At 38.0% G+C, this 15,181-nt stretch overlaps 1 protein-coding gene across 8 annotated transcripts in view; it reads left to right on the top strand.

The window, feature by feature from the left end:
* The window catches only part of serpinh2 (serine (or cysteine) peptidase inhibitor, clade H, member 2), a 76,808-nt gene that overhangs the window by 48,430 nt on the left and 13,197 nt on the right, over positions 1–15,181 (top strand). For 2 of the 8 annotated variants that reach the window (XM_058783225.1, XM_058783224.1), the window contains exon 4: positions 7,628–8,253. In XM_058783225.1, coding sequence (XP_058639208.1) covers positions 7,635–8,253 — 619 coding nt within the window. In that variant the 5' untranslated portion in view covers positions 7,628–7,634. Of the gene's footprint in view, positions 1–2,116; positions 2,636–5,191; positions 5,671–5,695; positions 5,707–7,186; positions 7,456–7,627; positions 8,254–15,181 lie in introns of those variants that run through there. The other 6 variants (XM_058783228.1, XM_058783229.1, XM_058783223.1 and 3 more) reach the window with 6 other exon arrangements.

Below are 15,181 nucleotides of genomic sequence, written 5' to 3'. Positions count from 1 at the left end.
GTATGTGATCATGTCTGAGTTAGCTCAGACTGTTCAGAGACTTCGCAGCTTGTTTCTGTACGCCCGTGTTGGCGCTTGTATGTGTAAAACTCTGCGTCCTGATACGCATGCTTTCCTATGCTAAATGCAGTATGGGAAATTGTGAGTAGTATTAATGAATTGTTAGACAAGTGATGCACTGCACTTGCACACCTATTGGATCTTTTGGTATTCCGTTATACGCTGGTCAGAGTAAAGGTCAAAGGTCAGTGCTAACCAGTGATGGGAATAACGGTGTTATAAATAAACGGCGTTACTAACGGCGTTATTTTTTTCAGTAACGAGTAATCAAACAAATTACTGTCTCCCCGTTACAACGCCGTTGTAACTGATACAACGGAACTGACTGATATTAAGTGTCAGCAGATAAATATTGTAGATTAATGTACAATGTTTTATAATAATAATTTATTCTTTTTAGAGTCCATTTCATTAATTTAGCATATTTAATATTTAAGTTATTTGACATTTGAAAAAAAAAAATTTAAGTAATGCAAGAGTTACTTTCCCTGGTAATTAGTTACTTTTATAATGATGTAACTCCGTTACTAACTCAGTTACTATTTGTGAGAAGTAACTAGTAACTATAACTAATTACTTTTTTAAAGTAACGTGCCCAACACTGGTGCTAACTCAGCTGAACTCTACTCTACACACCTAAACATCTTAATCCCTAAAGAATGCATTAATGGTCAAGAAGTTATTTTTAATTTTATAGACCAAAATTTGTATTATACAGAACATGAATTTCATAACAGGACTGCTATAGATCAAAATAAGTAAATTACTTGTTTGATGTTAAAGGGACAGGCCACTCAAAAATAAAAATTGTGTCATCATTTTCAGTGCTGTACCAATCCAAACCTGTATGTATTTTTGTTCTTCTGCTGGACACAAAAGATGATATTTTGAATTGTTGGTAACCAAACTATTTCATTTCCCATTGACTTCCAATGTTTTTTTTTGTTTTGTTTTTTTGTCCATAAAATAGAGGTTTATTGGAACAAAAACAGTTTAGTTAGCAACATTCTTCAAAATATCTTCTTTTGTATTCCACAAAAGAAAGTAAGTCATACAGGAACAACTTGAGGGTGAGTAAATAAAGGCAGAATTTTAAATTTTTGGTGGACTATACCTTTAAGTTACCATTGAATCTAATTATTTTTTGGTAAATATATATAAAGTATTATATACACACTTAAACCTTCGTAGTGATTTTATATGATTTTATTAAAATCATTGATTATGTAGGTTTAAGTGTGTCTGCATTCAAAGTGTATCTTAAGTACATTAAATATTAGAGAAAATGATAGCATTTAGAGTAAGCAACTATTTTTTGATGAAATATGCTAAATATGTAAACTTTAATGTTACGATTAACTGGAAGATTAAGGTTATTTTTTGAAAGGAATGACAGCTGTCATGTGACATCTAAAACTAAACCTCAAAAACATGTTTCTAAGGCATCTACATCACTTATATGATCAGTACTCTCCCCAAAACCCTTATCCACTACATGTTTTCTGGACTGTAATGGATTTTCCATACTCTTTATAAAGTAGAATTATCAATATCATTTCCAGAATGTCTGCTTCTGTGTTTTGTGTTGTTCTTTTTGCAGGGATGTCTTTGTAGTTTTTGATAAAGTAACTGCACAAATAACTTTTATATTGCTAATGTTGAAAATGTTTTAACATGAGATAAGATGAGAGTTTAAGATGTTTAAAAATGAATATTTACTGCATTTAAGCAACTTATTTTTACATCATATCTCATACATTATTTTTTTTGCATATTATTTTTACATATTTTGTGTAAAGGTTTGACAGACAGTTAAAATAAATACTTTTTCTTATATTTCTTATGTCAGGCTTGTGTTAACTGTGTAACAGAAAAACCGTCAAACCCACCTCAGTCATCTGCTCCCTTCACCCGACACCCTATTCTTGACTCGGGATCGCCCTAAGGGTCGGCCGCCCGGTTTGCCTCGTCTCACAGGAAACTCCTAGAGCCTCTGCCTGGAAACATCTGAGACAGAGAACAGATGGCGCTGTGATTTCTGACAATTGTGAACATGTTTTCCCCCCAACTGTGTCTGTGTGTGTGTTTGTGCTCTTTTAGCTATCTAGACCTCTGCTCCTGTAGACTATACACCCTTGGGTGTGTATTTGTATGAATGAGAGAGTGAGAAAGAAAGGGTGAGTGGAGGAAATATGTGTGTTTATGTTCTTTTCAGGCCTACTTGCTGCTGTGGGTCTGACCCAGGCATCATCATGGATTAAAAGCACTGGGAAACGCGCCACAGGTCCGTCACTCAGCACACTCGGATCCAAACGAGTACAATGGGGTGTTGACAGATCTTCTCTTTTAACGCTGATCTCAGAGCAGTACTGCAGAATCTCTTATTACGATGGGATTTTGAATGTAGATGAGAAGGACTGCTCTCAAACCAGCATATATAGGAGACTAAGCGTGAAACGGCACCGATGGGGCCCATGGGTCAGGGATGATGATGAACTGACAGAGCGCATGGAGGAGCTGAACCCCACTGTTTGTCCTGAAATGGCTCCAACATATAAAAGGCCCTGCAGTAAAGGTGTGTATATGTGTGTGTGCGCTTCACTGTCTACAGGCTCGTACGGAAAGTAAATCAGGGGCCTATTGTACCGTAAATGTCACTCGCCCTGCCTCTCGTCTCCTGTCGCTGGCAGAGCGTTTTGCGGGTTATGAGACTGGATGGACACCAATACTCTGCCTTAAAGGTGTCCAGAAGATGCTGGAAGAGACTTGTGCACAAGATGAACTGTGAATTTTGGTCTCTGTGTGTTTTATAAGACAGCATCCATAAGGAAAGGCAATTAAGCTGAATGGTAAATGTCAGTTATTTCTGTATATTGTCTCTGGCACTGTAGAGACGTCCAACATATTTGAAGCAAAGTTGTGCCATTTGACGGGCATATAATATGGTAAATAGCAGACTAAACTAGATTTTTACATTCTGAAGAAAATGTGAGTGGTGTTTGCTTATGGAAAACTCACTGCCACAATGCTAGGGTGATAATGTTGTTTGCCAGGGTGTTGATTTATGATTGTTATGGTTCCCTGGGTGTTTTTTAATGTATTGCTATTAGGACATGATAGTGGTACCAAATCAATTATCTTCTAATATGAGTTGGCAGATATATTCCTCTAGTTTTACATTTAGATTACCATTGTCAACATGTAATGCTTATTCAAATGTAATCTTTAAAAACACTACTAATTTAATAACTCTGCAAGATGTCATCTTTAAAAAAATCTAAAATCTAAAGTGGCATTTGATTTTAGTTTTTAAAGATTTATTTTTTATTTTAGCAATGTAAATAAATGTAAAAATTAATTTCAGAAATTTTGTTAAAAATAATTTCTAATTTAAAAAAAATAAAAAGAATTTTTACTCTACTCTAAAATTTCTCTACTTCCAGCCACTTATTGGTTATTGGTCAGAACATAAAAATAATTGTTGGCTTATTGTATCTGCCAGGGTTTTTATATTGGCATATTTCTAGTTGCCATGCGGTTGCTAGGGTGTTCTGGGTTGTTCCTTTTCCAAGTCAAAACTGTCTATGATGTTCTTTCAACTGTCTTATTAAGTGAACATTTTCATTTCTGTATCATGCCTCAGAAGATTAGTTGATATCATCTTCATAAATAAATCTTAAACAAGCTATACATTTCTTTTTTAGCCCTGAGGCCAAACATTTAACCCATAAACCTGCGAGGCTAATATAGTTCGTGGCTGACCTGATAAGTAGAAATGAGATCCTGCGATGGCATTTGATATGTGAGGGAATATTAACAGAGGGCCACGCATTACTACATCTATAGGGGTGGAATGAACATTAATTGTGTGAAGGTGCGTCTAGGAGGTCAAAGGCTGGGATATACGAGTAGCAAAGGGAAGGGTAAAGGTGTCATACCGGTGAAAGGTTAGACCCCTGGAAGATGCAAATCTCACACAGGGTGTCCACGGATCTCTGCAGTTTCCCGAGGGACTCGTTTAGGTGTGAAGCAGCCACGGGCAGATGGATAACCTGGGCTGGTGTATCTGTGAAAGCCGCTCATTATAGGCTCGGCTGACTGTGATAACCTGATCGGTTTAACAGTTTCTCTTATAACGGCTGAGGTTTTGATTTGGAAACAGAGAGGGGGTGATTCTAGACCAGTATGAAAGGGCAACTAATTACAGGCTCCAATGACTGTGATGTTCTGCGAAGGTCCTTAAGGCAGCAGCTCCCAGAGAGATGGTTAAGACATATCCAGTTACACCAATAAGCCCTATCCTCCACATAAAGCAAGCAGCCATGACCAGTCACACATTAGTCATCATTACTGTGAGTGCACGTGTGTGAAGGAGGGGTGTATTTCCAGTCAGCATGCTGGCGGTATGTGCGCGTTGGGGGTGAATGCACTAGATGTGATGCGTGAGGCCTCTGACAGCTTTAGATGCAAAAAGCATATGTACAGCATGTATGTCTAATTACCCATCACAGCGTATGAGTGCAAGCTACAGTAGTGTGTGTGTGAGAGACAGCCATACAGAGGCATTGTGTGTGTGTGCTTGTGTATTCACCAGCGTGTGCTTTGTAGACGACTATCTGAGAGTGTGATGTGGATTAGAGGAGTAATTGGCAGAGTCTATGTACTGTCATGTCCCAGCAGGCTGTTTAGTATTGTGGCGTGTTTGCCGTGATCTGAGAGTCTGTCTTCAGGCCTGATCCTCCTTTTCCACCCTCTCTGACTATCTGAACATCAATTGATTCTGTCTGCTAGTGCTATCCGCTCATTGATCAATTTGCTGTTAACTTGACTAATCTTGAACTTTACCTTTTTTTTTTAAATTATGCTTTCTGTGAGGATGTTGGAGAATGTCACAGCTGAAATCCAAAACTGGGATCTCGAAATGTAAATCAGGACGAAGAGGAGTGTGTTTAATGCTTTCGCAGGCGTATACATGACACGCTATTATGGGACAAGTCGACCTTATGTTGGGCCGTGGCGGTGTAGATCGCGGGCGCCCCCTTTCGGTCGCTACTGCAACTGCGGGCTTTCCTAGAGGTACAGATGAGGGAAGCAACCAGTTGCGTGAAAAAAAAAAAAAACAGCTTAAATGACAGCAGCCGGACAGTGGTTTTTGAAGGTCAAAACTGTAAAAAAAAAAAAGAATTACAAAACCCTGAAAAATTACATAACACTGATAGGGGAAAAACAACACCATCACTGTTTAGGTATTGTAAGAAGGTTAATGGAATGTGCGAGATTTCTGGAAAGAGGAAAAATACCCGGATTGAGCCCAGAGCGAATACATTAGGCTGGAGGAAAAGTGAGCAAACTGTGAAAAGACCCTCCTCCGCCACGTCTGAACCTGCCCTGTCAGTTCCTTTCAGCTCAAAACCTGCAGAAGAAGCCGGAGGAAAGAAGGAAGCTTTAATTAATTAACGGTACAAGCAAACAAGGAACTTTTTTCACTTTGTTTTTTGCCCCTCAGTTCACCGAGCAGACGGAACAGCTGCGCTCGCTCAGCAAGCGCAAAAACCAACATCTACTGTTCCGCCTGTATAATATCCTCCAACGTCTGCTCTTATTTAAGGGGTTTGTTTATTCTTCTTTTCTGCTCTTATTTAAGGGGTTTGTTTATTCTGCCTTTTCTGTGATCTCTCTCGGATATAAAGCGAAATTTCCGGAGGACGCCGTTCGGTTTATGGTTTAGATTTAAGAGGATTGCAACGTTTATTTTAGTGATGCATAGGCCGGGAAGATGCCTGGTCACTATTTAACGCCCTGTCAGCAGCGCAACTGTATGGAAAATTATTTTAACGTCGGGATTAGAGTGTTAGAAGAGAGAGCCTTATAAAAAATACCATGGTAACCATGTTTTCCGCCAGAATACCTTGTCTACTACAGTTGTTACTACTGTAAAATTAAAAAAATTCTCATTCAGTGTTATCTGTCATTGATTAATTTCTTTTATGACAGAAACATCACAGTTTTATCATTGTTACTATGGTATTTTTATGGTCATTTTTTTTTAAAGGCAGCTGAGAATTATTTTATTTTTTCCTTTAGAATATTGTTGTTCTATGAGATGAGTTGTGGCTTGGACCCCCGCGGCCTTGAGCCGAGGTTCTTGAAGCATCCAGAAGCAAGGCACTGCTAATGTAAAATTGTGACCCTGGACCACAAAACCAGTCTTAAGTCGCTGGGGTATATTTGTAGCAATAGCCAAAAATACATTGTATGGGTCAGAATTATACATTTTTCTTTTATGCCAAAAAATCATTAGGATATCAAGTAAAAATCATGTTCCATGAAGATATTTTGTAAAGTTCTTACCATAAATGTATAAAAACTTAATTTTTGATAGTAATATGCATTGCTAAGAACTTAATTTGGACAACTTTAAAGGCGATTTTCTCAATATTTTTATTATTTTGCACCCTCAGATTCCAGATTTTCAAATAGTTGTATCTCGGCCAAATATTGTCCGATCCTAACAAACCGTACATCAATGGAAAGCGTATTTATTCAGCTTTCAAATGATGTATAAAATTCAATTTTGAAAAATGTACACTTAAGACTGGTTTTGTGGTGCAGAGTCACAATTGATATAGATAGGTAAACAGTGCTTGAATGTATGCCAGTAATATAATTAAATACAGTAAATTAAAATCAAACAATTTTGGAGAGTCTTCAAGAGGCTGGTGTCCTGAAGCCTTACAGGACCATAATCCATCCTCAGGGTTCGATGCAGTAAAAGTGTGTACTAAAATGGGACTGGTTTTTATCCATTGAAGATTTACTAGAATTATGAAAAGTTGGTGTTACATACCAGAATAATAGGAGCTGTATGTAATTTTTTAACTGTACAAAAGCATAAAAATGGCTTAATATGTTTGTAGATATTTAAGAAACATGCTAAATTCAAATATTTGTTTCTCCAATATGATGCAGCCATTTATTCTACACTGAAATGTGTGTTTTGTGTCAGAATGTCTGTTTTTGTTTTGGTCTGTGTGATTCCACCTACTGCCTATTTACCTAATTGTATTTCAACACCCCGGGTTGCCAGTTGGTGGAAAACTCAGTGTCTTGCAGCCATGGAAGCTAGCAAACAAACTGGGGTCAGAGATTGCAGATTCTACTCCACCTAAAAAGCCCCGGCTCACCAACTAGCAGAAGTTGCAGTGCAAGTCTTGTCGCCATCCATAGCATTGAGTCTGAAGAGGAGGGGGCGAGAGAAACAATGCTCTCCAATATTTTGAATTTGGACTTCAGAACTCATTTTAACTGCTAGATGTCAATGTTACATACAGCACCTTTAAGCATTTGGAAAAATAAAAGTGTTTAACAACAGTCGAAAAGAAAGTCATTTCAGAGGTGGAGATAAACATTTTATTCTTTTTAATTTGGTGCAGCAATTAATTAATTAATCCAAAATATAAACTGGAATATGTTGTATAAAGTAAATGAGATCAGTTTAATTTTCATGTTGACTCTACTTAGAATTTGTGGAATGATATATTAATATTTCTCTCTCTTTTCTCTTCAGTCCTGCAATGGTGTCCATTTCTCCTGTTCCTCTCCTGTTTCTACTAGTGTTGGCTCTGCAGAGCATCTGGTCATCTGCTCCACAGGAACAGAAAGTTCAAAGCTCGCCTCAGCCAGAAATCTCCAGCTTACATCACCCCACCTGGAGCCTGGGGCTGCAGCTGTATAGGTCGCTCCGCATCGACGGTTCCCAGACCAACACCTTCATCTCCCCGCTTCTGTTGGCCAACTCCCTGCTGGCTCTAGAGGGTGGAGCTAAAGGATCCACAGCAGGCCAGTTTCATGATCTCCTGAGAATCACCAATCATGATAAGGCTGTTGGAGAAGCTTTGACCGAGGCACTGAAATCTGTGCATGAAGCTAATGGAACCAGCTACACATTGCAAAGCTCCTCCGCACTGTTTTCCAAACAAGTCCCAAAACTGGAGAAGGGCTTTTTGGAAAAGCTCCAGACCCACTTTGGGTTGCAGCATGTGGCCCTGGAGGATGCACAGAAACAGACTGATATGGAGAAGCTCCAGTCCTGGGCTAAAAGTGGGATGGATGGAGAAGAGACAGCAGATCTGGAACTGGCACTGGAGACCAAACCTGGAGCCATGATCCTGGCCAATGCACTGCACTTTAAAGGTGAGAAGAAAGAATAAGTTGGAAACTATTTTAGCTGGCTTCAAATCATGCTAGAAGAACGCAATCATATTTTAATATGATATTGTCTTTAGTTACATAATGAGGTTAAGGAAAGTTATTTTAATCACTGAGTGCAAATACCATATAACAGGACATGGCATATCACAAAGACAGACTAAAAAGCTTCTGTGAATAACATGCTTTAGGAACAGCCATTAGACACAGTTAAAATGAAGGTGTGGCTTGTCTACTGTACTTGGGGGATCAGGATAGTTGTCTAATCTTGAAGCTTTATGGTCCATTATGTGTTTGGACTTTAGCCAGACGGCATTGCAAAATTCATGGTCTCATCCTTCGCTGATGCACTGTAAAACCTGACTTCACTTAAATGGCCTGTGGGGAGTGAATACTATTATTTTCTATAATTTGAGTTCTTAGTGATGTTTTGTTCATGAGCTAATCAGTGTTTTTGAATGAATTTTAGACATGAAAGATTTGTAGACATGTGCATTGTAAAGATTATATTAGTGGTTGATTCCAGTTCTGTAATCATATAGGCAGATCAGTGTAGAATGTAAATTCTAATAGCACTTGGATTTAAATCATGAATTCATATGGGATTTGAATAATTGATTCAATTGATTTGTTTCAGGAATGAAACAAGAGACTGCTTGTATGACTGTGTTCCACTTCGCTTTAGAGACACACTTCTGAACTTCCCTTAGCACTTCCCCTCGGGGAATCCCCACTGCTATTTTGAAGTGCGTTCCACTTTGTGAAGAGGACGAGGGAAGTTTATATGGGCAGACCCTTGACCCCTTGATTTTGATAGAGTCTACTTCATATTTACACAGCTTCATAAACCACTATGCAACACTGTTGTGATGTCAACACAGGCCGTGTTTAATTTACCCCACTCCAAACAAATCTATGATACATGTATTCTCTTTTCAATATATAAACAACCCCAGCATACCTATATACATATAGAATGTGTAACGTAATCAATGACGTACATCCGAGTCAACAAGATGCAAGATGAAAGTCAGTGAGAGAAGGACATTAACAACGAAGTGGAACACAGCCAGAGTCGCTGAATCGTTTATTCAACTGATTTGTTCAAAAGCACTTATTCATTCAGCAAACAAAAAAAGTGACTGCCACGAGTGAGTCATCGAATCTTTACTCAGATGACTCACTTGCATAATGATGTAACCAGAAAAAAGATTCAGTGAACAAATCTTTTTGGTGAACTGATTCAAACGAGTCAATGGGATTAATCAAAATCCCCAACCCTATATGTTATACTTATTAACCAGTTTATGTATGCAGCTCAAAAAAATTAAGGCAACGATTAACCATTTTAAAAACTCAAACAATAGGCTACTTTTTTAAATTTTTGTTTTTCTCAGTTCCAATTCCAAGGTCATTGGTGAGTTAATACAGTTTTACACTCACAGATATCAGCTCATACTGTATCTAAAAAAAGGCGAGAAGTGATATTTGAGCCAAACAGGATCAGACAGAGTGGTCATAGCACTGCTGGGCTTCCGTTCTATTAGCTAGTACAGATTGTGCTGCTGCTGCTTGATAAATGGACTATGAGCAGTGCACGACTGATGCTGAAGGTGAAAATTTGCTTGGAGGATAAGGAATCACACTTTAGGGGGTGTGCAAAACATATGTGTGTGTGTGTGTGTGTGATTGTTATGATTTATGGTGGTGTAGCAAATGCATCTGTGAAGTGCATGTGTTTACTTGTGTGTTTGTATGTATTTGTGTACTGTATACACACCTGTTTGTGTTCACGCTGGGAAGTCTGATTTATTTTAGCGAACTGGCGTTTAGTGAACAAATTGGTTGGAATAAATGATTCATTATTTCAATACAGTTTTCATTACAGTTTCCGAACTACATTCTAGTGATTTACGCTCTGTGAATCGATCTAAACAAAGTATTTAATAAAAGCATCGGTTCAAAAGAATTATTTTTTTTTATAAATCAGACATCAGTAGTTCATGCATTCTCCTTCACACCCAGTCTGCAAGGTTGATGACAAACCACCTCTAGTATATCAGGAAGAGCCTATGTATCTTCCCGGGAGAGGTGGTCTGTCATCTTAAATAATTTAGTAATGATCGTCTGCATCGCCTGCCCTCCGGTGAGTGGCTATATTGTTCATACAATACTATTCTGCTAACTGCATACAGTGCAGTATATGCTGTATACTGCTTGCAATAAAACATTATATGAATCTGTATGCATTGTGCAACAATGAACTGAGTACTGCATTATTGTTAATGACAATCACTTTACAGTTCTGTGAATGGCATTGTCTTTTCATCTCTGAAATAAATATGGTTATTCAAAACTATGCATGCAGAAATTTGCATAATATGCACAGAATATATTTTTTTGGTCCATATGTATGCATTTAGTAGACACTCTTATCCAAAGAAACCTATAATGCAATGCGTTCAAAGTATGCATTCTTATCAGTTCACGCGTTCCCCATGAGAGTCGATTTAAATTTGTGTCAATCATATGAATGTGTAAAAACTTGCATGGTAACTATTAGGCCAAGGCTCTGATTTAGTATTTTTAACCCTGAACCCATATACAGGCATTTTAAACTGAAAGGAAAATTTTTTGACATGCTCAAGAGAGGGTAGTTTTCTTGTCTCATTATTATTGAGCTGTAATAGTAATATTGTTTTTGCACAAAAGCCGTGCAGTACATGCAGTACCTTGTTTAGTCAAATCTCAGACAGTTCAACAATACTTAAGTTTCTTGTCACTTCCAAGAAGAGACGTAAAATATGCTTGAAGGGCTTAAAATGAGTTTTTAACATGCCGGTGCTATATGCTGTTCTACTTCACCGGAGTTCGGTCTCTCTCTCTTTTTGTGCATTGTCTCACCCACATGCTGGAGTCTTGTTCTACTCATCGATTTCTTTGTCTGAGTAATACTGGCAGGTGCTTTGATCCTATTTTAAACACAGAGTGATGGGAACGGAGCAGTAGGAGGAGAGCTTCTCTCTACTACCAAACGCAACAGGAAATAAAGTTTGGATTGATTTTAGGCTGATAAGCAATCTAATTAATTTCTTTTGTTTTATGTTTTGACTTAATTACATTTTTTTTTTGTTTCCCGTTCGCAAGCAAGAAGCGGGAGTCGGTGGAAGTTCATTAATTCAGTCGATGAAATATACAAATTAGATCAGACAATAGATTGGGCCCTGTGAATGAGATTATGAAAATTGAATTCATAGTTTGGATTTATAATTTAAAGGCAGTCAGTAGTCGCACCGCTTCAGGGTTCTATAGTAATTCATTTAGTCGCCAGTGTAATATTAACTTTGTCCGAAGCTTTTTCATTGTCTCTCTGATGGGTCGTTTGTGGACTTTTACTCTTGGTGTTAATCTGAGAGCAGTTTTCTCTGTTCTCCTGAAATCTGTTCAATCATGCATCTGCCTGCTTCAGACTTTTGAGCCAAGTGGATTTGGATTGTAGCTTTTAAAAAAAAAAAAAATAGCATTTTTAAGGAGTAAGCTACAAATGTTTTATAGGAAAAAGTGTTTACAATTAAAAAGTAGTTATAATACTGTATCTAAATATCTGTATGTATGTGTGTCTATATGTATGTGTTTATACTCATGAAAAAGTAACATCCTCTCACTTTCAACCAGTGATGGGAATAACGGTGTTATAAATAAACGGCGTTACTAACGGCGTTATTTTTTCAGTAACGAGTAATCAAACAAATTACTGTCTCCCCGTTACAACGCCGTTGCCGTTACTGACAATAAAATGTGGCGTTACTATATTATATTATTAGAATTCAATTTTTCAGTTCATCTGAATGGATGCGCAGTGTAGCTGTATTTGACGTACCATAAACTCTAGTGTGAAGGCGCACGACTCGCCGTCTCTTTCTCACATAAACGCACGCAAAGAAAGATACAGAGCAAGAGAGTCTTTCATAACATGCAGAAGTGACGCGCTACATGTAAACGATATTCTTTGTTGTATTTTCCTGTCAAAATAACGGAGTTCCTTTGGAATTCTTCAGCTTTTAAGAACTGCCGGTTTCTCTGGTAGTGGGCGGAACTAATGCGCAAACGACAATTTCATTGGCTGGCGCTCACCTATTATCGTCCCTGTTTTGATTTCAGCAAATCAATTCGAGCGAACGCAGACAACCTGATTAATATTCAGCTCATTAATCCTTAGTGCATTTTATATTGATGACAAATATGCATTCATACTTGGTTATTCTAATTACTAAAGTTCTATTATCATATCATATTATAATGCTTGACTGACTGATATTAAGTGTCAGTAGATAAATATTGTAGATTAATGTACAATGTTTTATAATAATAATTTATTCTTTTTAGAGTCCATTTCATTAATTTAGCATATTTAATATTGGGGGCATCCAAAGTTATTTGACATGTGAATTTTTTTTTTTAAAGTAATGCAATAGTTACTTTCCCTGGTAATTACCGTAGTTACTTTTATAATGATGTAACTTAGTTACTAACTCAGTTACTATTTGTGAGAAGTAACTAGTAACTATAACTAATTACTTTTTTAAAGTAACGTGCCCAACACTGCTTTCAACTGATTTTATTTCCATATATCAAAAGTCACAGTGAGAATCTTGTGTGTACACCGGCTGCTTTAAGCACTACAGTGCATCTCATACTTATGAACAGCCAGTTCTTGCTGTGAGATGTTACTCCACTCTTTCACCAAAGCACTTTCAAGTTCTTGAACACGTCTGAGGGGACACATAGTTATATGTGGTTTTCCACTCCAAGGACAATCAGCTGTCCTTCCTGTCTCCCTGTAGCACTGTCTCAGGCGTCTTACATTGCAGACATTGCAGTTCATTGCTCTGGCTACATCTGCAGTCCTCATGCCTCCCTCCAGCAGGACAATGACATGTTCATGCAGGTGAGCAGGAAACGTGGGATTCTTTCTTCTGGTGTTTTTCAGAGTCAGTAGAATGGTCTCTCTCTTTAATGTCCTAAATTATTATATCTGTGACCTTAATTGCCTACTGCCTGTAAGCTGTTTCGCATGTCCATGTGCAAAAATTGTTTATGGTTCATTGAACAAGCATCAGAAATATTGTTTAATCCCTTTCCAATAAAAATGTGTAAAGCTTAATTGGATTTTACGAAATGATCTTTGAAATACAGTATTCTAAAAAAAGACTTTTTTGATGATATTCCTGCTTGGAATGACTATAGTAGGATTGGCTACAGTCCTCCAATTCATAATTCCAGGTACGCTGAAACAAATAGCCAGGCACTATGGAGAACTGGATTGGAGCTCACATCAGGGGGCAAATGGAGAGCCACAGGTGTGGAGCGAAGCAAAGACAGAGGTGAAAGATAAGAGAATTTTGAGGGAATGGTCAAAGGCTTTAAAGGGAGAAGAGAGAGGGGGGAAGAAAAAGGGTACTGTAGGCCGATTCCTGGTGTGTCGTGATGGTGGCAGACACCACACTAGCTCATTACCTCAGCCTTTGTGCTCTGTACAGCAAACCCTAAAAACAAGCACACTTCACCCCCGAACAGCAGCCCTGCTCTGAGCACCAAAGGATCCGGCAAGAGAAGATGAAAGTGCTTTAATTCACAGCGTTTTAGCTTTATTGTTTGTGGCTCAGTTATTACTGAAAATGGGCATGAGAGAGCCTTCAAGATGCAAAAGCACACAATAGCTGCATTGTCTTTACGCTCTGTAATTAATGAAGAAGGTATGAGTGTCTCTCTCTTGCGAATGCTTGTGGGGTCATTCTGTTTCTCTCTTTCAGTCACAGAATCTCCCAGGATGTTTTCTTTCTTTTGATTGCCAGCCAAGACTGCAGTGACAAGAATCCTTGTGTGGCGTTTCAGAAACTCACATGGCAGAATTCCCCTTTTAACGCTCGCAGTTCCAAGAGCTTTGCCACCCCATAATAACTGACAGATACCATGCCATGTGTTTTGAACTTTAGGCTGATCAAATTTCATCCCCCTGTATAATTATTGAAATCCTGCTCTGGCTCTTGGCTTGCGTTCACAAGCTTAAAGGGAACTGCTAGCATACCATTGAGGCGCATGCAAAGCTTGGCACGGGGCCGAACGGAGAGGTTTGCTTTCCCTACACAGGATCAGGTGTTTCTCATAATAAATGACAGTCGAGCGACTCGTCTCGGGTTTATGAAATGAGACTTTTCTTTAAAGAGGAATTCTACCCTAGTTTCTGTCTCTTTGTTTTGTTTATTTTCTGGTTTTGTTAATGGTATTCGTAATTATACGTAAGTAATATGTTTTGAATTCCTCAGGAGGAGGATGTTTAATGCTGAAAGCAGTGGTTTTGGGACCAGGAGTGTTTAAAGGTGATTATGGAAATTTCATCTTGGGTGGCACATTCCTTTTTAAGGCACAGCAAAACTGAGGCCTGGATAAACTGCAGCTATAAATACAGAAGTGCGATCAGGTGACTTTGATGAGAAAGTACAAAAACTAGCACCAAATTAAAAAGGGGCTAGAGATCATTCTAATGCTGGTAAAATATTCAACAGCCCCGAAAAGATATTTTGAATATATAAGCCGCATTTAAAGATGTATGAATGCCATCGCATCAGCTAAAAAAATATCAATCAAGTGGCATTTATTTAAAGAAAAAAAATATATATTTTTTTTATTCCTGTGATGACAAAGCTGAATTTTCAGTGTCACATCATCCTTCAGAAATCATTCTGATATGCTGGTTTAATGCTCAAGTAACATTTCTTAGTATTAGCAATGTTAAAAACAGCAACAACAACATGATACGTTTTCTTTTTCAGGATTCTTTGAAAGCTCAAAAGAACAACATTTAATTGAATGCGAAAGTAGTACATACTCTAAAAGTAGCTTTAATGTCCAT

This window comes from Onychostoma macrolepis, chromosome 07, assembly GCF_012432095.1.
Source record: "Onychostoma macrolepis isolate SWU-2019 chromosome 07, ASM1243209v1, whole genome shotgun sequence".
NCBI classification, from domain to species: domain Eukaryota; kingdom Metazoa; phylum Chordata; class Actinopteri; order Cypriniformes; family Cyprinidae; genus Onychostoma; species Onychostoma macrolepis.
This window is presented reverse-complemented; position numbering and strand designations above follow the sequence as displayed.